This window comes from Aulonocara sp. 'chitande type north' Nkhata Bay, linkage group LG8 (assembly GCF_057382095.1).
Source record: "Aulonocara sp. 'chitande type north' Nkhata Bay isolate Kocher_YH1m ecotype deep benthic linkage group LG8, A_spYH_male_GT1.1, whole genome shotgun sequence".
In the NCBI taxonomy this organism is placed as follows: domain Eukaryota; kingdom Metazoa; phylum Chordata; class Actinopteri; order Cichliformes; family Cichlidae; genus Aulonocara; species Aulonocara sp. 'chitande type north' Nkhata Bay.
The window spans coordinates 19139677-19162233 of NC_141351.1; the positions used below are offsets into that span (position 1 = coordinate 19139677).

At 41.4% G+C, this 22557-nt stretch overlaps 1 protein-coding gene across 7 annotated transcripts; it reads right to left on the reverse strand.

Annotated features, from left to right (window-relative positions):
- Positions 1 to 767: 767 nt before the first annotated feature.
- On the reverse strand, positions 768 to 18098 carry qki2 (QKI, KH domain containing, RNA binding 2). Of its 7 annotated transcripts, none has more exons than XM_086304130.1 (9): positions 17449 to 18098; positions 14845 to 14993; positions 13571 to 13687; positions 8013 to 8156; positions 6747 to 6834; positions 6235 to 6519; positions 4964 to 4987; positions 4221 to 4295; positions 768 to 2293 (listed from the first exon to the last, which is right to left on the reverse strand). In XM_086304130.1, exons 1-9 carry the CDS (start codon positions 17588 to 17590, stop codon positions 2271 to 2273), a joined length of 1047 nt encoding a protein of 348 aa, XP_086160256.1. In that variant the 5' UTR covers positions 17591 to 18098; the 3' UTR covers positions 768 to 2270. The 7 variants fall into 7 exon arrangements, with proteins under 7 accessions (XP_086160256.1, XP_086160254.1, XP_086160258.1 ...); XM_086304128.1 differs by having other exon boundaries at positions 4221 to 4298; XM_086304132.1 differs by lacking the exon at positions 4964 to 4987.
- Between the last annotated feature and the right edge of the window lie 4459 nt (positions 18099 to 22557).

Sequence of the window (22557 nt, forward strand, 5' to 3'; positions counted from 1 at the left end):
CCAAACCTGAAACCCACACGCCGGTTTTATTTTTTTTTCTGTTATACATGTGCATGCCTGTGAGAAACCATGGTGAGCTGGGTGTTTTCTTCTCTCTTATTACACACATCAATGTGTGTAATGTCCACTTAAATAACAGAGGAAGACAGAGAGCCAGAACACAGGAAGAAAAAAAAAAGAGAAGTGGGAAAAACATGTTTTGGCCCTTTTCCCTCCTTTTTGTCTTTAAGTATCAGCTTGGGTTTTTCCCCCACCCCTTGTGAATCTGAGGAGTGTTTTGTGATTAGTATGCGGAAAGGAAGCCGATTTGCATAATTAAGTGCTACAGAGAAAAAGCAACAAAGTTTGTTAGTTTTACAACTATGAGTTTAATCGTTTACAAAGAGTTATTTCTGCTCAGAATACTTTAAAAGTTAAAAGATCATCGTTCAACACGTATCTTCCTGTTTTCATTTTAATTCTTTTTAGACACACATGTATTTTTTTTTAAAAGGCAGAGACAGATACCATTAAAGAGGTTAATAATCACAGAAGTGGTAACAGTTAGTAACCTACACTTGGCACTGAAGAGTAGATTAATGTTGTACTACACTGTTAATTGTCACACTCATAGTATACAAAAAGGCACAGAAGGCAAGCAAAGGAGGCTCAAGTTAATACAGAGAACATCAGAGACTCCAGTTTATCAGGACATTGTGACATGATTACTTATGACACATGAAGGATAGTGATAGTTATCAAATTATTCTCCATAATAAGGCATAATGTTCTCATCTGAAAAGGTCATTTAATGTTATTTTCACGTACAAAATAGGATATAAAAATACATTATAAACTTGTTACAGATGTTACGAATGCATGTTTTCTCTTATATCAAGGCATCACTTGGCTTGTGTGTGTGTGTGCGCGTGTTTGTAAAACCGTACCACACCCTCGAAAAAAAACAAAAAAAACAACACATGCAGAGACATAAGGACGACTTCATCTCCAGCAGCACAATCACCCAAAAGAAACAATAAAACAAAGACATAAAATGTAACACTGTTCTACGGAGGCGTCCGAACCTCACATAAACATTTCAGACGTAGCTTCGATACTGCGCTGCACTTCTAATTCAAATGAGCCACCTTTTATTATTTTTATTTATTCTCTTGGCACCGTAATTTGAATTGAGAAGAGCCGTGGATGTAAAGTCGTAAAAATGGAGATGATATAATACCAAGCTGGGCACAATGCCATGATGCCATAGTAAAAGATTTAGGTGTAACATTGTTCCATTGCTCAATAAATAAAGGCACTGTTGTTCAAGCTCGCTGAATACTGTAGTGTGGAGAAAAAAAAGGCATCGTTGTGTAAGTCCTCGAGAATTTGACAAAAGGAGTTCAACCTTCCCTCCCCTTTATGTGTGTATTCATACTGCACAGGCTTGGCATTCGTCCTGTATGCGTCGTCTCAGTATAAAGACACGTTACCTATTAGGAAACACTCAGAGATACTTTGGCATTTTGGATTCCAGTTTGTTCTTTTTCCCCATCGAGCACCTGTCGCTTTATAATGAAAGAAGTTTTTTTTAAAAAGCTCCACGTTGGCATTTTATGTGTTACCAAGAGGAAGTAAGAGACATTTTTGACGGTACGTGCTGTGCAGTATCTGACCTGTCAAATGCATATCTGGAACCGTCTTTTTAAAAGGAAAGCATGACAATACGTGAGCATTTGTAAATGAATTATAAATGTTATAATGTGAATAAGGTAAGAGAGGTGCCCGCTGAGGAAAAAAATGTATCAAAACACCAACATATCTCCGTCAGTTTAGTATTTATGGAGGGTTTCTGTGCTGGATAAGTATCACCATTATCAGTTTAGTTACCATGTTATTATTATTGCATCAAATGGACTGAAGGCATGGCAGCTCAGAGAGACAGTGTGGCACAGCCGGGGGTTATTTAGGAGCCCTTCACCAGTTTGTGGCCCATCCTCAGTAAAGTCTACTGCTTAAGGTTGTAATTTCGACTGGCTTTGGGCTATCGGAAGAAGGCACGTTTGGTAAAGTTTGGGTTAGGACTCGGTGATGGGCGGGGTCCTGAGGTTTATTCCCATGATCGCTGTCGTCTGGTTGGTTGGTTAAACAGAAGCAGCTGGGTTGCTCCCAATGTTCTGGTCTCTGGTTGGCTGAGCTTGGGGGAGTGGCAGGGCCGCGGGCCAATGAGCGCGCCAGCGGGCAGAGATGGGTGGGTCATCAGTGGACGGAAAGGTCAGAAGGTCAAGGGGTCATGGGTTAGTTGCCGTGGCAGCTAGAGTTAGACGGACAGAGACGGACAGACGTGGAAAGGAAACAAAAAGGGCACATAAAAGGGGGGACATAAAAAGAAAAAAAGATAGAAGAGAGATTAGTGTCAGCTAGTGGCGTCGGGATGACAACAAGGCAGATCTACTGCAGTCACACAGCAGGAGGCGCATTACACAAGAGCTGCACAACACCTTCATGAGCTCCGCATAACCATTCGCGCAAACTTACATCAACCTCTGGGTGTTGACATAAGGAATGGCTGGTTAGCAATGCTCACATGTGCTCATGAATGCGTTAGCAGGGCTGAGGTTTAGGAGGCGCCCCTCCTGTCATGAGACTGCTGCTATAGTGATACTACTCATGCTAGCTGGGCTACGTCTAGCACAGACAGACAGTGAAACCATGGACAGAGAGGGAGACGGCATGGTTTCATGTGGGTGAGAGAGTGACCTTTATGTCCAAGGAAAAAAGTGCTCAGGCCTCAGAAAAACTTTCATTTACTCACAAGTGGAGCTCATGTTTAGCAGCAGGCATAAGATCTTGGTGATTAACTGATTATTGATTATGGTTTGATCCATTTGCTATGAAGTATTAGAAGAGCGCCTAAAAACTACAGTAAGCAAAGAGGCACCGTAAGAGACAGCAATGAGAGGTTAAGAGATGGTGATTTTAGAGGGACTTAAGAAACAGTTTCACAATAGACAAGTCTATCTGCAAGAATTTAGAGGCTTTGGTTTTCCTTAGAGATGTTGTTTTTTTTTCAATAGTCATCTTTATTGCCTTTTAGTGTTTTTTTGTCCATTGTGTACAACAAGAGCGCCACCGCTCACACACACATATATTGTAGCTAGCTAAGTCCATTTCTATTGCATAAAACAGTCACGAGGCCCGTGAATCGAGAAGGTCACCTCATCTTAAATACACAGAGCAAAACACTGCCTTCATTGCCACCTTCGCGGTGACTAAAACAGTAGTAGCTACACACTTTGAATAAAGTTTTACATGGAGACACTTCATCTATAAAAAGCATACCATAAAAACAAAAATAAAAATTTACAAACTAAAAAAAAAACAAAAACAAACTACAAGTATTTCCAAGCGATCTTGTTCCATAAGCTTTATATAAGCACTTAAATCCTTACTTAAAATCCCTATATACAAATTTATTTTGCAGCTAAATACATGGTAACAGCACCACTCTGGCTAGGAAATAAATGAAAGATGTAAACAGCCCCAATGATAAAGTCCAGTGGGCGACCGATAAGACCACAAACAACAGTATTTCGTACAAAAGAGCTTGTAACACAGACTTCAGTAGTTATCACACGCTGTGTTTTAGTAGTAAAAACTAAAGATCGCCATGAATTGAAAGATCTTTAGAAGAAAGAAAATCCGTTTAAGTGTCATGTAGTAAGTGGGCGTAACACAGGATTTCATCAGTAATAAAAAAATATCTGTGGAATCTAGTGGAATGAAGTTGGGTATAAATATGTTTCCCACAGTATTTGCAGGGTCAAAAGTAGTACTGAAGAGATAAACAACAACAACAACAAAAAAAAAAAAAGTTTCTGAGAGAGGACTCCGAATCCAGAGTCACAAGGACCGAGTCACATGAATGGAACGATCCATTCTAATTGAGAGGTTCCCGGCCTGAGAGCCATCCAGTTTAAGTTAACAGGCGAGCACAGATAACCGCTGCAGCTGTCACCCCTAACATGGTTCCTCCCAATCCGCTCACTTATTTCACTTTCACTGCAACAAATACTGTTTCACATTGTGACCTTTTCGCCTGACACAGTTACTTCTTATTTAGGCATGCCATATTACAGACACATGTAAACTGAAATTGGTCCATTGGTCTGCATGCACACACGCTAACACTCACACATACAGATACACATACACATAAAGTGGCTGGTGAGCTAACTAACCTCTGTCTGTGGTCACTACCCTTTGGTAAGGATGGATTCTCTTGTCGTGGCGTCGTACCTTAGTGGTCATGGCACCTGCTAACAGCCATTGGCATCGCCAAAACAGAACACAGAAGGTTACTCATCAGAAAGACATCAGACAGTCCACCCATGGCACCAACATCAGTGAAACCAGGAATTTACAAAGTGTTCAAGGCTGAGGGTGAAAATAAGTCAAACACATCTCGCTTCTAAGAGAGAGAATCTTTTGTTGTTTTGTGGTCTTCTGTTCTCTAAAGAAAATATTAAACCAAACCACTAATTTCTCATTAAGCTTCACTAGTAGATTCAACATCAGCTGTAAGCAAAGTCACTCTATATAGCTCTGTGATCAAAATAAGCTTTAACATAGGTTAAATCACAAACAGCAGCTCTAAAATATCTATGGGTTCACTAAAATAGGTTAAAAAATTACAAGCGGAAGCTGAACTATTAAAAAAAGTTAAATAGCTGTCACACCACAACACTAGTGTGCTAATACAAAGAGGAAATTAACAGGAATGGACACTTGACTACATAATGACTGTTGAGGAATCTGTCATCCTAAAGTATAAGCAAACTTTGCATGTTTGCTCTGTGGGATAAGTGTGTAGGAGGATGGGAGGGAGAGGAGGAGGAAAGGGGAGGAGGGGTCTCTGCAAGCCAGTCCGTGTGTGTGCTAGGAAGGGTTGCTATCGCTTAGCCTTTGGTTGGGAAAGCCATACCTGCAAAAACACAGGGAGAAGGGACTGTTAGCCCAGCAATGAGCTTCTGCATGCATCTATATATGCTGTGGATGTATTACAAGAACTGGATATGGTAACCAATTTGTCCCTGTGGCAAACTGGGCCCTTTAATTAAGTTAAACTGAAAACTTTGTCGCTAAAGTGCAGTGAATAAATAATTTATTCCTGCTTTTTATCTTTTGAAAGGGTTTAGAAACACAGTTATCACGATTTATCGTAGTTAACTGCCTTGAAATGCATCAAGATTGGTACAATTGCTGTATTGTAACTGTATAGTGATAGTGTCCAGTGGCGATTATAGAATCTTTTTAGCCCTTGGACAAAATTTCACAACAGGGCCTCTCCAACTAAATAATCTGATACAACACCAACAGCAGTCCTGTAAAACAAACAGGTAACACATTAATCTAATTTTTATTTTTGCAACAGCACCAAGCTGACTGATTATGACGTTTTAATACTGTAACTATTAGCTTCTACGTTCATCTAGCCTGCAGGCTACATTAACAAGTAAATTGTAAACAGACTTCCCAACTCACATTCAACTGTCACGTCATGGCCAGCAGATCTGGACACACCAGGCTGCTCTGCTAGCTACGATAACAAATGGCAAACATCAAAGTAAACAAAACAAATTATTTGATGCTTGAGGAAGTTATGTTATTTAAGTGTCCGTTAACCAGCGTTAAAGCTAGACTAGCAATTAGCATTATATTCTGAGGGACACTTTCGTTGAGTCGTTAGTAGGGTTGTTTAAACAGATTCATGCGTGCCACAGTAGAAGGGGAGTGAGTGGAGTCAGGAGAGGCCCTGTTAGGGAGGTCAGGTCTCTCCTACTGTCATCATAAAGGATGCACATTTCCATTGCTGTAGTTTAAAGTTCGTCAGCCCTGGGGCCGGGAGCCCCAAGCAGCACCTCTGACAGCACTGCACGGTGAGCTACACTGTGATAATCTTATCTTTAAATTAAATGTAGTAAAATAATAATGTGCACTTTTATATGACTCTGCTAACCACAAATCTATAAATGTAGGTTTGGTGATGCTAGTGCAGAACTTTGCTGTGGCCCTGTTCAGTATTTCAGTGTGAAATTTTGGGGGTAAATGGGAAGGGCAAGGAAAAGAAACCCTTACGGAAGGATTTTCTTTTCTAATGTTTGGTAAGAAACTTTTATTGGAGTCCAGTATCCAGTTCTCATAATACATCCATTGACTACGCATGACAGTGCAGGACTTTCCATTTTTATATACCTAATACTCCAGTTGAGTCAATCGGGTATTCCAATATGGAGGGCGTGAGTGTGTAGGGATACTCATAGGGCGTGTAGATGATTCCAGATTCGGGCCCTTGCTGCACCAGCGCCGGATGTGGATTGGCTCCCGGCACGAGAGTGGAGCTCTGGATCTGACGGATCAGAGGCATGAGTGTAGGTGTGGTGACAGGGGCGGGGTTGCGCAGGGTGGGGGGCAGGACGGGCGTCGGGCCTGTGATGATCCGAGGCGCCTGAGGGGTCGCTAGAGGAAAGGCAGCGGTGGCTGTAAAGCACACAAACATATAATAATGAAAAATCTGAGCACACACCCACATGTGAGCGCACACAAAGTGCACATACAATAGACAGAGAAGAAGAAGGGAGAACAAACAGTCTATTTAAAAGGAGAAACAGAGGCATTGTTCATATATACAGTGGACTCCTGTACCAAGACCCTTCCTTTGTCACCCACCAACCCTCCTCCACATGTATCTATGATGTCATCCTTACGCGTCTTGACATTGGCGTCTCTGTAGGTCCCATTGAGAATGGCCAGCTCCATCAGCTGCATTTTCTTCAGGTTGTCCTCCCCCTCAGCCTACACCAGCACATGCAAGCAGAGCAGCACAATCAGCTTCCTTAGCCATGACTGTCACTGACCAATTCACAAGCAAATGAATGAACTTTTGTCAGATTCCCTTCAAGAAGTCATCAAATCTTACAGTATGCTAAATGTTTTCTAAAGGGAAAAACGTCGGGGATCTTAAACACTGCCTGTGACGAAGCCGAGCAGACCTTGAACATAGCCGCCCCACCACACAAGACATATTCAGTGTCAGTGACGCTAGCTTCTTAGCTCTAGTTACAGCGTGGTGAAAAGCTTGACTGATTTACATTTCGAGAGGAAGGTCAGCTGGGTTAAACTAACACATATCATTGACGTTATCCTGCACACAAACACACATACATGCACAACCATAGATTAACAGGTGTTTTAGCTCCTGACTGCCTTCACACACTCCTCACATACTTTAAAGCTGAGGGCTGGCGTGTACCGTGCTGTGACGGAACGGGAAGTGACGGCTGATTGCTGCAATAGACCCCCCCCCTCCCGCTGGGCTTTTCATTCTGTTTCTATTGTTGCAAATAATGCAGAGATGAAAAAGGAAAGGCTTTGTGATTTCGAAATATGTGCCTTTGTGGTTATGTGTCAAACACGGGATAATTTAGAGTATTGGTGTGTGTGTCCCTGTGTCTATATGCCCGTGTGTGCGCAATGTTCCAGTGTGATCACTGTGTACGTTTATGTGAGTCTGTAGGGGGGCAGTAGGTGGGCTGGGGAATGTGAGAAATGTTGAGGAGTGCAATCAAAATGTTCTCTTGTGTGGACAAAAAAAAAAAGAAAAAACATGGAGAAAAAGGAATACTGTAGCCAGTAGTTGGGAATCAAGTGAGTTGTGAACGAGTGAAAGCAGTGATGGAGTGGGGAGAACGAGTGAACAGACTCTCCATTCATTCCCTCAGCCTTTCAAACAACCCGGGGTTTCCATGGAAACCCCTTTATGCGTGTTCCCTAATTACCCTAACCCTTTACACATACTCTCTCATACACACAGAGACACACACAAAAAAAGGCACAAACACACACATATACACACACACTTTTGGTCTGACAATCCCCCTTCCCCCTTCCATGCATACCAACACAGCGAACTCTGATCCAGTCACACAGTTTTTCCCTCGGTTCTGTACGTAAAACGCTATACTGATACTCACAGCGGGCACGAGAAGTTTCTTGACCTCGTTGATGGCCCGCTGGAGTTTGATCTTGGCGCGGTTGTGTGTGTCCTCCACTGTGATCAGGACGTGGAGGTCCTCGCTGAGGTGCTCCCAGTTGGGCTTCCCTCGGTTCATCTCCTCCTGAAACACACAAACAGTTTAAGAAAAAAAAGAAGCTCTTTTTTGAATGCACCACACACAACCTCGGTCCTTTTGCTACGGAGAGGGAACAGGATTTTCACTTTTCTTTCTTCTTTGGCTCTGGTTCTGGTTCGCCCTCAAACTACACACAAGGCTCAAGGTTGTCTAATGCAACTCGGGAGGCGTATCAAACTCGTGGAACAACGTGCTGTTCTTCAGTGGTTACACAAGATTGGTGTTGCATTGAACTGAACTGAAGGTTTTGCACTCTCGAGTTTTTGTGTAACATCTCCCTAAATCTCTTTTGTCTTTAACACCTCCTTTCTTCCCTTCTCCCTGCTCTGTCACTTCGTTAAAACTGATAGTGAAATGACTAATAAATCAACGCTTATGAAGTCGTTGTCAAGTAAAACACCAACGACACTGCAGCTGATTGCATTTGTCGGTTTCCTGGTAAACCTGGTTACACACATGTTTTGGATGCATCTGTGTTCCAAATAGCTCCATTATCTGCTTTTGTGTGTTACAGATAATTCATAGTTTTCATGTGACACATCATTATACAAGGGCCCACCTGGAGGGCAACACAAAGCTTTCTTACACTGCCCGAGTTATTTTTTTACCAGCTTTGTTTTGCCTAAATGCCCGATAGCCGGTTTTTCGGATGCACTAATGAGCTACTCGTTTTTTTCGCAACTGATAGGGAAGAGCAGAGTGCAGCTATGCAAACCAATTGATCACAGCAACTCTGTCAATGGTGGGTCATTAAAACCGACATCAGACATGGGTTTTGATTAAAAAACGTCATGTAACCTTTTCAAAATATTACTGCCTTGTTTTTAATGCCCCAGAACAATGACTCTCAATCTAACAACAACCAATCCATGTTAGATGGCATGCTTCCCTTAACTAGTCCTTACTATTGCTTTGACAAGGAACAAGTCCTTTTCCTGTCTCATCTCCCAAATGTCATAAATGTTGGCTCAGATTGAATAAACTGTACGTAAAACTGCTGTTCTTCCAAAAGAAGGTATAACCCACAACACATATGTAAAACACTGCAAATGCTGAGCTCTGGCACAGACTTCACAGCTTTTAGTGAAATGCTGTGACAGATGCAGTATATGGATTGCAGGTACCCAAAACTTGCAGTTTGTTTACACATCTTTTATTTTTTGGGAAGATCATCTAAATATTTAAGGCTCACAACAGATGGAAAAACCAACAGGCTTGTGTTGGAGTTTAATGGAGTGTGTCCAGTATGTTGGAACAGGCGCCAGTCATGTAACTGAAAACGGTGAATTGCAATTTCCTATCATGTAATTCAAGCAATTTGAAGAAAGTCTGTTTGGGAATAAGCTTGTTATCGTCAGCCTCACATGGACACCTGGGTTGGCAAAATCTGTTGGGTGATTCGGTCAGCCATACTAGTAAAAACATTACATTAAAACTTTATTTATTAAAAGAAAATACCAGAACTCTGACACTCCAAAGTTTTCTCTTTCTTTAGTGATGTAAATAAGTACATTCTGGAGATTTCCTCCTAAAAGCTGAACACTGACCCCATTCTTTTAAAAATCTGCCAGACAAAGCAAGACATAGATCTTGGTTAATAATTTTCACATTTAATAAGTGATCCATTTAGAAAATGGATGATGAGCAGCATGAGATGTCATAAGACAAGGTGCGATTTCAGTTCAACTCCACATGTAAGCCTATACTCACTCTGTGTGGATAAGAAATTAAGAGATTACAGTGGAGAGCCACAAACTCTTCACTTGCAACAATACTAGTGTACTTTTTAAGATTTACACAACTTATTTGCAGATACACATACTCTTTACTTTCACACAGCAGGTTCCTTCTCCTGTGTAGTAAGTATCTTTGCTGAACTTCCAACTATTTTTCAGACTTTGCAAATCCACCTATTGGACCAAATTAGATCCTTTGATGGACTGCTTCTGGCCCCCGGGCTGCATGTTTGATACCCTTGGTCTAGACTAAAATATCTGAGCAAAGGTTTCAGATTTTTCTTAGGCATTCATGGTTCACCAGAGATCTTTTCCACTCAAGTCTGACAGGAACATTCTTGGTTTTCAACTAAATAAAACAGCATGTGAATGGGACTGCTGTGGAAATTCACGTCCGCCCCCAGCATCAACCGCTACAGCTTTGCCTACAACTTTTCCTCCAGCAACTCTGTCAGTACAAATTTCCTTTTTTCAAATGCTTTGGTTTGCCATTGTTGTTGTTGATGTTAGCCTTAGCTTCAAGCACAGCGGTGCATAGAGGAGCAGCACATTGTTTGCAGCAACTTGAATAAACAAGCAGACACGACACTCGCAGTGTAGTGCAAGGGGAGGGAAACAAGCGATCTGGGTCGAGCCTAGAATAACAAAATCCGCCGAGTAACAAACCAAACAACAAAAGTTTGACAAAATGGCAAATTCGTGGCTTATGTGAGGAAACATTTCTTGACTATGCACAGTTTAGTTGCCAGGCTTGCTTCTTTCCTTTCAGTCTTCATGCCAAGATAAGTGAACCCTCTTCAGTTTCAAATTTGTTATACAGAAATGAAAGTGATAGCAATCTCATCATCTGACTCCGAGGAAAGAATGAGCAAGCTTGTCCTTCAGAGCTAATCCTCTGAGTGAAGCTTCACACAACTTCAGAATCGTAATTTTGTTTTTCAGAATTGACTGCCAGATATTACAAATTATAAATAGACTATTTTCCCAGTGAAGATAACTGCGAGGTGCAGCTACAGTTAAAACAGAAATTCCGAGATCTCAGTGTGGCATTCCGGCAGATTGTGTCCTCTGTGGCTGTTTTGTCAAGTGAGATGTATCATTTTTGAAGAGCACTAAAAGTCAACATCTTTCTCCCTTCTCCCCCAGTTGCCTCCCACTGTGTCTCTGTTTTCCTTCCCTCTCTGTCTCTGTGTGTTTCTGTATGTGTGAGTCTCTGACTGAGGGGCGTGCAGGGTAGGGAATGTTCTGGAGAGAGAGAGAGAGAGTGACTGGGGAGGGGGGTGGAATGCTGGACTTGCTCCACCTGCCGTTTGGAAAGCTTGAGCCGACTCCGTCCAACAGCAGACACCAGGGGAGAGGAAGGGAGGACAGATGGACCGAACACCAGGACAGGAAAGAAAAACGGAGCAGCAAAACTCAGTTTGAGAGAAGGAACAGACAGACAGACAGACAGACAGACAGACAGAGACAGACAGACAGACAGACAGACAGACAGACAGACAGACAGACAGACAGATAGATAGATAGATAGATAGATAGATAGATAGATAGATAGATAGATAGATAGATAGATAGATAGATAGATAGATTTGCTCCCACTTAATCTGTCTCTCAGTTTCTGAGCCAACTCATCTCAACTCACTGCCTTTTCCAATTAGCTAGAAAATTATATATAACCTACATTTTATTTATCTATCCGCCCTTCTTTCTGTCTTTCAGCTCTTTGACCCATCATGGGATACATGGTCTGCTTCTGCGTGCACGTCAGCTCGTTAGGATGACAATTATCATGGTCTCGGAGAAACATTAAACTGTGTTTGTGGCTAGATGTGGCAGAGTGGTCAAAAAGTCATGCATAACTATGCGTCAGTTTAATCATTTCACCCAGTAAGGCCCCGAGATTTCCAAAACTGTTACATCTAGTTGCTCTCTGTCAGGGTTTTTCCTGCATAGGGGGAAATTTGGGTATTTTTAATTTGGAGTTTTACATGCAAATAAAATATGAAGTGAAGGAAAAAGGACTCATTGTTTCTCCTGTGCATGAACCACATGTGCGTATATTGTTGTCTCCCCCCCCACGACCTCAGAAGTCCCATTCTGGGCCTGGAAAAACCCGTCTCTCTTCGTCCACTTCAGCCTCGCTCTCTATATCTATCACACGTCCCCAATGTCCTGAACATAGAAGCTAATCGTGCATGCTGCTGAACATGGATAAAATTAAGCTACTCGTTAAAGGTTAGACACTAAGATCATCTAAACCACAAAATAACATATTTTTTTTAAATTACACTTACTAATATAAACATTTTTCATTTAGAATTATATAGACCCACATGGAAAAGATATATATAAATCTTATAAAGTTTGTATCTGTCTTGTGTGAAAACAGATATAAGATCCCTAGAAAAATTATATAAATGAAACTTGTATGTTTTGGATACTTACTAAAACAATATATGAAAGTGGACACTTTCATGAGTGAATCATATAAGCCTTATATGATTCACTATATGAAGTAGGCCACATCTGATGCAAGGTTTTTCTATTTCTTTTCCATATGGGGATGCTTGATGATTCACTCAGCTTATATATCATATAGATTTCTACAATTTTAAGCCATGTTTCAGTGTGTGGTGGGTTAAAACATTCTTTCTCCAAATCACAGGTACTGTTAACAAGTTACAAAGCAAGTCTTAGCAGTTTTTAAATCTCTGGAGGAGTGTAAAGGCTTTTCAGATTCATCTCATTGTTGAGCTGTAAAGCATCTAAAACTAAGATCTATAGGAAACACACCAAAAATGAAGCTTTGACAGTAATGTCTTGCCTCAGCCAGAGTTTCTCCAAGTCGACTTTCAAGCTAAAAGGAATGTAAACCTGCCATGAAACACTATTACACTTTGATTTGATTTCTTCCAGAGTTACATGAAGAGAATACCATCACTGCCACAGCTAAAAGCTTAGATTGGCTGCAGACTGAAAAGAGAGGAAAACAGCCAGCTTTGCAATGCCCCGAGGCAATAAAATCCACCTACCTGGGCCCCACTTGTTAAAATGTTATATCATTTTCTTTAATATGTAAAAAAACAAGTGAACAATGGATCTGAGGTGGAAAGATTGGAGGTGCAATCATTCTATACCAGTTCCCTTCATCAATAGTCTTTCAAATTCATATTTCCCAAAATATATTTGCTCACTCCCACCTCCATGCTGTCAGATTCTAGTAGAGTAGCTTTGCCTGATTCACCATGCAAAGTAATCCTTCTTATACTAGCTATTTATGTAGACCCTTCAGGTCATCTTCTGCATTAAACAGCTCATTTAACTCTTCTCCCTTTAAGGCTCCTTTTAGCTAGCCTTCTTCTCATTGGCTGCCCCTCAGAAACAGAAGGTTTGATCAGCAGGTGGTTGGAGCTTCAAAGGTCGCAACCAGAATTAGAATTTCACAGATCAAAGAAGAGAAACCAACCAAGCAGTTGCATTTTTGGTGCAATGGTATGACCTATTAAAATTAACCCCATCATTGAACCTGTGGATAGAGATGACTGAAAATCGAGAAAAGTATATCAGACTCACTTTTAAAAAAGATAACGTGAAGATGTACGAAAACAGTCCTAAATGTGATGATAAAACACACGTATCTTCAGCGTTACTTGGTGCGTTTACCTTCTTCTTGTCTCTCATGGAGCCCTTTCCTCGCACCATAATCTTGCAGCCGGTTTCCGCTTCCAGTTGCTTGGCCGTCAGTCCACGTGGGCCCAAGATCCTCCCAACAAAGTTGAACTGCGCAAAAGAGCGAAACACACAGATATAAACAGAGCTGAAGGAAGAAATGATTTGATGCGCACTGCAAGCCAAAACTGTGTCGTTACTATGTGCCAGTATTTGTACGAGCGAGTGTGCCTTTGAGGTTTGTGCATCTGCGATGTGTTTGTGTTACTAAGAGAGACAAAAATAGCTCATTATATGGGTGCTGGCTGGTGCTCGTGGCATGACAGGATAGCGACATTCTCTTAACCTTATCTGTCACTAAGACTGAGTGATTAACTGGACAGCTGCCCCCCTGTGTGTGTTTGTGTGTGTGTGTCTTTTTTTTCTGCCACTATTCCCTATTGCTCTGTCTTTATCCACTTGTCTGATAACAACTGTCCAGCTTCTTCCACCTTTTCTTCCCTCCAGTTTAACCAGAAGTTAACTTGAGTAATGGCTGCAACATATTTCAACCTCTAAGGTCACCCTCGACTTTCACCTACACTCACACAAATCCAGGTTTGTGTGCACACTCCTCTCTAAATTTAACCCTGATCTCAACCATTTTCCAATGTAGTCCTGCATGTGTCCTGTTAGTCTCTTGTCATGTGAGCGAGGACAGCCTGTCATTGTATTTGGTAATTTGGCGAGCTGATGCGTGGAGAAAATCATGTGAGTCGTTCAATCTGGATCAGCATAACTCATATTGAAGTGCTTAGCTTAGCTGTACTTGGCGTGAGCAGGGATGTGCTGGATGGTAAAGTCTCTTCGCTGCAGTGCACTTGTCTTTATATTTGGTGGAAAATCTTAATCCACTGTTTTGAGCTCCTGTAAATATTTATGGTATAAACCTAAAGGTGAAAACAGCGTCACAGTGGGGAGATTTACATCACAATATTGGCTTTTGGAGTAAACAAACCGAGATATTCCTGCAAATTATTCATTTATATGCCATTGGACCCACTGGCTATGGTTCATTATTGATCTATTTTAAGTTCAGATTACATCACTGGGTGTAGACAAAGATGATCTCAGAATGAAATCAGCTTTTAGATGAAATCTAAATCAAAATGTCCCTGTGATCAGGAGCCACGCTGATTTTCTGGCATCCTTTCTGCACTAAGAAGAGATAAAGCGACAACAGTGAAAAGTAAACAGAAAGGTCAAAGGTCACTGATTTGCCCACTCACATCTGGGTACTCTTTGACAGGCACGAAGAGCTTCTCCTGCAGCTGAGCCACGGGACCGACAGCTTCGGGAAGTTCCTCCATGTCCCGTCCGTTGAACATGCCGCCGTTCAGCGTGTCGTTGTACATGTCTTTGCGTACCCTGCCAATTTCTTTGGGGGGGGGGGGGGGAGAAAGAGAGAAAGGAGGAGGAACTATGAAAGTCTGTCCATGGAGGAGGGGGACAGCAAGTTTCACATTTCTTTCTTCTCTTCTGTCCGTTTCTTAGGACGATGACTCACCGTCGCCAGAATTAAAGGAAGCTCTGACAGATAAACAGGCAGGAGACAAGCATTCTGCACCACAATGTAAAATCTGAATGCTTTGCAATAAGGTGTCCTCCATTTCTGACAGCCTCCTGTCTATTTCTTTCTGTGTGACACACACACACACACACAACTATAGATCAGATCGCTGTGTAAATAATGCGAGTGAAAAACAGAAGTTACTGGGGGCCTTAGTGACCTACCAGTCAATGAGGGTCCTGTGCAGGGCAGTCGTTCAGAGGCAAATATGGAAAAGGTATCTTATAAAGCAATATGAGTAAGTATTAGTATTAATACTAGTATTAGCAAGAATTTTAATCTGTAATCGCTTTTTTCACTTATCAGCATTTTTTTTGTGTACGAATATCTTGTTTTGTCCAAATATCACTTGGATAAGTTACAATCAATGAATTTGGCTTTAAAATTAACTTTAAAAATAGATCCCGAATGATTTTCTGAAACGTTTCAGCTCGACGAAACATCAGAAGAGACTATAAAACATATTAGCATACGCAGTCACTGAAAAACCAGAACAGCTGACTTAAGTGTAAAAATTAATTTCTTAAAAGGTCTAATCTGTGGCTGGGGTTTGCTACAGAAGCACCGTTATAAAACAGACTATGTTTGTCTGCCTGTGTGTTTGTTTAGTGCTGTCTCGATGACCAATGCTAGCCTCTGATGCCTTTGTAATGACACACTAGCACAATAATAACTGGTACTGGAGCAGACAAACACATATGTGACACATACACACAGACCCCTGGTTTGAACTCACACACTGACAAACACACTTACACACACACACACACACGGCAGAATAACTGCCTTGAGGCGCAAATATCATCTGACCTAAGCACGCTGACAGGCACGTCTCCCTGCTCTGAGAGTGATAAGTCTGACCGTAATAACTACAGTAGGACGCTATAATTACAGCCACTGCCGCAGTGACACCGATGATCCCCTAATGACCAATTCTAACCTATTGGACACCAGAAGTGACTATTAAAGCAAGCACACAAACAAATCTGTGCAGACAAACACGGCTTTTGTCACACTTGAGTTAAAAGTAGCTCGAGGAAAATGAGAAGTGAAAGAAGAACAAGAAAGTCCAAGGAGAAAAAGACAAAGCAGGGAGCTGCAGCAGGCCTTATCTTAACACTTCAGCCTGTCATAGGACTTTATATATAGACTGGGCAAGAGTGCAGCCTTGGAGGAGTCAAGTAGCCTGACAATGCCTTACATAAACTTTTTTTTTCTGATATAGAGGCCTTACGTCTGAGCAGCTTGACCACATAACTCAAGCAGAAGACACAGGCAGCCTCAAAAATGGGAATGGCACAATGTCTTTCATGCTAACCATGGGTGTCACATTATCGCCACTGAGGGATGAATACGCTCAGCTGTCAGTCCTTAACACGAACACAACCAGAGATGTTAACTCGACCTCTTTACCGAGCTGTAGAGGTCGTCTGATATGAGAACAACCTTGCTGCGTCACGAGACTTGTCACAGAGCGCAAAGTCGGGACCTCTGTGATCCTGATGTGCAGCAACCGCAGCAAAAACAGGCCTTGATAGCTGGTGGCAACTAGAGACATTTGAGCTGTGTCTCTTTGCGATTCCTCTCTTTTATCTTGCATATCAACAAGTACAACTAATCAGGTGCATTGATCCTCTGTGCAGAAAGCATGACTTCAGGGTGTGTAAGCAGCCAGATACAGATATCAAATATTTTGCACAGTGACAGTCTCGTTCCTGCTCAGGGATGGGCTCAAGCATTCACACAAGCCTGCGCATTAGGTCACTGGGAAAGACTAACAACTGTCTGTTTGTTCCCATCACCAACTGCCCCTCTGTGAATGTGTGTGTGTGTGTGTGTGTGTGTGAGAGAGAGAGAGAGAGAAAGAGAAAGGGAGAGAGAGAGAGCTTTGCTTCTCTCAACAAATTAAAATGTGACTTCATGCAACAAACACATCCCCTACATCCACAATTTGAAGCCAAGAATGTGGGTTTACACTCACAGCTCGGCAAATGTTTTGATATCCAAACAGTCTTATTGGACTGTGAGCAGGATAATTTACCACTGTGTGATGTGGGTAACACTGCTGTTACGTTTCTGAGGAGCCACTGAGGAATTCCTTCAGTTAATGACTAATTCAATAAAGTCAGTCGATAACGGCCACGTTTTATGAACACTGACCACTAAACTGGACGAGAGACAGAGAGAGAAGATGGCCTCATCTCCCCCTGTAGTGTGACAAGTGGCTACAGAGTTCAAAGCTTCAAACACATGCGGGGGTTACCTTCATCCAGCAGCCGCTCCAGATGCGTGAAGATGCCGCTGAAGTTGGGCAGGGAACTCATCACCTTTCGGTCGTTCATCAGCTGCATTAGATAGTCCGGGTTGGACTTGGGTCTCTCCTTCACCTCTGTCTCCCCAACCATGGCTTTTGATTAAGCAATAAAGTGACCTAGCGAGCAGGGAAAACTTGATGAAGGGTTTATTTTCTTTTTTCTTATTTATTATTTTTTGAGGGGGAGAAACACACGCCCCGAAAAGCGATGCGAGGATCCCAGAGGACTCCGCCGAGCGCGACCCGCTGACCGCTTCTCCACCTACTGAGAAAATTCAACTCTCAACTCCTGTAAAATCGACTGTCCCTCGGTTAATATCTCGTATGCGAGCCCTGTCTTCTTCCACACGGTTCCCCCTCTGCCCGACTCTCCAGAGTTTGAAAAAGTTCCTGTACGGGGAGAGAGTTCAGCTCGGTTTGACACTTTGCCCGACTCCGCGCACGTCTCCGGCGGTTACAAGTTTACCATCAACTAGTCTGATCCGCCGCGGCTCCTCTGCTTATGTCCGCCGGTGTGTGGGTATTCTGCAGCGGGGATCGGCTCACTATCATATGATTACAGTACAGCAGCGAGACGAGTGGGCTATCGGGAGCGTGCTGCGCGAAGCCGATATCTGTGAGATGGGCGGAGGAGGAGGAGGAGGCTCGTGCCCGTCCCCTCGGCAGCAGCAGCAGCCTGAGAAGCAGCACCCCTCTTTCTCCCTGACCCCCACACACACACACACACACACACACACACACACTGAATAACAATAAAACAGCTCAGCATAGGTATGCACACCTGTTCTACAACAGTTACTGTCCATCACTCGAATCATGAAGGGTGTACGCCCCCAGGATCTGAATGTTTTGAGGTTCATGCACTTTATTATTATTATTTTTTAACTTAAAGTCCTGCAGAGAGGACGATTGTACTTTTTCTTACCTTACTGGATTCGTTTTCTTTTGATTTCAGTAGATCTGTTCATTACAGTTTAGGTTTTCTTATAAATATGTTCGATTTTTGGTTTAGTTTTCACGAGTTTTCAGTACTAATTTTCCTTTTCCTTCGTTATGTAATGGGTAGCACGGCTTATATTTTGTCAGGGGTAGCAGATGTGACGTTCAGAACTGAACGGTACACCAGTACAAACACAGACGGGGGGGGGGGGGGGGGGGGGGGGGGTATACTCTCCCAGTATACCTCCCAGTCTCACTAAACACAGGCACCAACACCTCCTCAAACTGGTTATGCTGACAAACATTTTCAGGAAAAGGCATTTATGGAAAATATTATATTTTTGATGGTACACAACAATAATCAATCACAATAACTAATGACAACATAGAAATAAATAAAAAGTAAAACTGCCAAATAATAGCCAGTAAAAATACTAGAAAAAAAGTTGTGCATGATTTAATGTAATACTTAAAATCAAAACTTCAAAGATAGGTATTCTGAAAAATGACCTTTGTGACTGACAAATGATCAGACATGATATTACTGTGACTGAAGCAACTGAAAACAGCAGTATTCATCCTATACAGCAGGGAGTCCCAGCCTCTAAGATAAGCTTAAGGGGACATGAGATGATTAATGGAATACGAACTGCAAAAATCTAAGCTTTTATCAACACTTTTATTCCTACATTTGATCCTTTAATCAGAGACGTTTAAAGGGAAACCTAAATGCTCCTAAATGTCTGAAACATTGCTTTCATAAGAAGTCGCAAGCCACACATGTTGGAAATCACTGGTTTACTCTGAGCTGTGTATTCTATACATGTATATAAAAAATAACCTTGAAGTGGGCTGAAGCTGTCAAATAAAAAAAGTGTTTCATATGCAGGTGTTAAATCAGTAATATAAGCACCTCACAGCTGTGCACAAGTACAGTACTTGAATAAATGAACGAAGAGCTTCCCAACACTGCTGATTGCATTTATTAATGATTGATATGTTGATTGCTTTTAATGTCAGGAAATGGTCACTTGATCCAGCCACCTATAGAGAGAAAAGCAGCAAAAATTTCCTATTTGAAAGGAGATTTTGGCCAATAGATTCAAAATTGACAGATTTTCTCTTTTCAGATTACAGTTTTACACAGATTATATTTATCAGTTAAGAATACACAGCCCTAAGATCTAAATTGAACATTGAGGTGCCTCTTAATTAGTATATGTATATATTCTAATTGCTTTTTGTTGGTAGTACTGTACTCATCCTCCAGTGGAAAACTCTCCTCTCCTCTCCTGTTCACTGCTTTGAAGACTTTTGTCACTGAAATAATAAGATGGTGTGAGTGCTGCATTTGTCCTTTGTGGGTGGTTACGGCTGCTGCTGCTGCTCCAGCAGGAGAAATGTTACTGCTGAAGAAACAGATAGGTGCGAGGGTCTAAACTTAACTTGTTGTAAATCACACGCATGTTCGCGTCCACTCTCTCTCTCTCTCTCACACACACACACACACACACACACACACACACACACACACACACACACACGCATAGTGGCGACACAGTCTGTGTGCCCATGCATGCCTCAGCTTAAGCCTTTTGTCAGGCGGTGCTGGCCTCCCACCTGGTTTCTCTCCTCTCTCCAGTGTTATACACACAGTGTGTTTTTTCCTTGTAAGACCAAACTTATGATTGAGGCCGTGTGTGTACGTGTTTGTGTGTGTCCGAGCAGCAGGAATTGTAACGGTGCAGCAGTGCTGGTAATGGCTGGTCAGCTGGTATGGCGAGTATTCAGGGCGGGGGCAGTGCATTGTCCTCTCATAGCTCTAACAATGCCCCTCTGAACAGGCCACACATCTACCAGTCACGGGCCTCTCGCTCGCTCTCTCTCTCTCTGACTTTCTCTCTCTGCTTTTCTTTCTGTCTGCCATATTTATTCAGGCCCATAGTGAAGTGTAAAGTGAGATGTGATAGCAGCTAGCGTCCCTGACCATTGACAGAAGCGTCAAGGTCAACGGGCTAATATTAGAGCTCGTGTCACTCATTGCCTCTCTGCAACCACATCACACCTTGCATGTTCATTATCGCGTTAAATAATTAATAAACACCTCGAATCTTGCATGTATTCATAAGTGCCACTCCTTTATGAATAATTAATGTTCAGCATCAGTTGTTAATGCACTGATTTTTAAACAAGTCTCATATATGAGAGACTGGGGGCTTGGTTAGTATTTTTTAAGTATTTAAATAGCAAGAACTCCAACATTGCTGCATATTTTCTTATGTCTCACTGGGATGGAAGAATTTCAATCACCAATTAGAAATGACCATTTTTTTCTCATTTTATTTGTTTTTTAATAACTGATTCGATCTGTTTAGTGTGTCTCAGCTTTTACAGCAATAAGAGTTATTGTGTCATATCGTTGTATGCATGTTATATTTTACATTTTGAAAGAGCAGCTGCCTGGAATGAACTTTTTGAAAATGGTTTCTGATGTTTTACATGCAAACTATTTTATGAGGAAGGAAGTAAATAATAGGTTATTTACTTAACAATTTCAAAAAGTTGGTGTCATTTTTTAAACAGTTTTCTCTTTTCTAAGTCTAAATTATTTTTAAAGAAATTGTCAACAGATTAATTAAACGAAACTCAAGCAATATAGTTCCTCTTCATTCCACAATGAGAAGGCCACGCCTGCTGCATTATCACTGATGGAAAGACACCCTCTTGTGGGCTTCTAATGTAAATGAAATCATTCAGTTAAAGCTCTACAAAGCACCCAGTTTGCCACCAAAAAATATGAAATTTGGAATCCAAATAAAATAAATCGAAAGAGGCAGATTATAAAAGTTAGCTGTACTTATGAGAACAGCTGTGGCAGCGTGATTGTTCTGTTACAGATTACATTGTCACAGAACAGTCACACTGTCACTGCTGGACTTAATTAATTAAATAGATCAACATGACGGTCAGCATGATTTGGTCACAGCTGGTTACCTGCAGTCACCAACAGAGAGCAGCAGAATACAGACGACGTATAGGATGCTCTTAGCAGATTAAAAGATTAGAAGCTGCCTCTGTGGGAGGGAGTACTCACTGTCTGAAGACAATACTCAACCTTGTTTGCATGGTCACATATTCTGCAGGTGTATTACCATTAAAAGGAGAAGATGCTTTTTTTAATGCAGTATGCAAACAAATATGAGTGTGCCATTAGAAACATAAACACAGGGGTGGAAACAAAGTATCTACATCTAGTCAGCACAGTTCTTTACTTCCAATATCTCCAATTTTGGCCAATATGTTTTATTTCTTGTCCATTTAATAATTTAGCCACCCAATTACTTTTCACTTTGCATTTTAACAGACAAAACATATCTATTTCTAATAAAGTATGTATTTTTTAATAGATTAAATCATCCAAGAAATTAAAGAGCATAAAAATATCTCCACTACTAAAAACTGACAATGACAAGAATGATCCAATTATTCAGTAATACAACACCTATATGGAGTCATGTTCAATTCAATTCATATCGGGCCAAATCACAACATTCACAATCACAACCAACACTTCAAACCTCTTTATAATGTTGGGTGAAGACCTACAATAAAGCTGTGTAATTATGACTTTTGAATGTAGTATTTTCACTTGCACCTGAGTACTTTCTCTGTGTTGCAATGCTATTTTTGGTTAGGTACTCAGCTAAATACTTGACACTATAGCTCTAGTGGAAATTAAGAACTTGCATTTAGATACTGAACTGCAATGCTATTTTTTGACTACTACATTTTATAAAGCCCCAACATTAAAATGTCAGTGATTACCTGATGAATAATAAATGCTTTTATGTGATACTTCAAGAAGTTACTTTAATTTCACATATTTAAAAAAGAAGAAGAAAGAAATTCAATAAAGTGGTGCCTTATTTTTCTTTCATACCACCCTGATCTTCACTTTCCCTTGTTTGTCTCTATCTCTGTCTTTCGTGTCTCGAATCCTGCAGCAGGACATCACCTGCTCACCTGGTCAAGGGGTTCATGCTAATCTAAAGCCGATTAAGCTTCTTATCTACTCAGCGCTGGTTATGTGCTTTGGTCCAACAAAAATACAGCACAGAG

Bases quoted from the DNA above. Each gene is read 5' to 3' on its own strand.
- qki2 (XM_086304128.1), bottom strand. From the start codon at position 17,590: ATGGTTGGGGAGACAGAGGTGAAGGAGAGACCCAAGTCCAACCCGGAC. The intron at 13,688-14,844 runs GTGAGTGGGCAA...TCTTTTGCGCAG, and splicing joins CTGTCAAAGAGTACCCAGAT to TTCAACTTTGTTGGGAGGAT. The intron at 2,294-4,220 runs GTTAGTTAGCTC...GTCTAACTCTAG, and splicing joins GGTAGTGACCACAGACAGAG to CTGCCACGGCAACTAACCCA.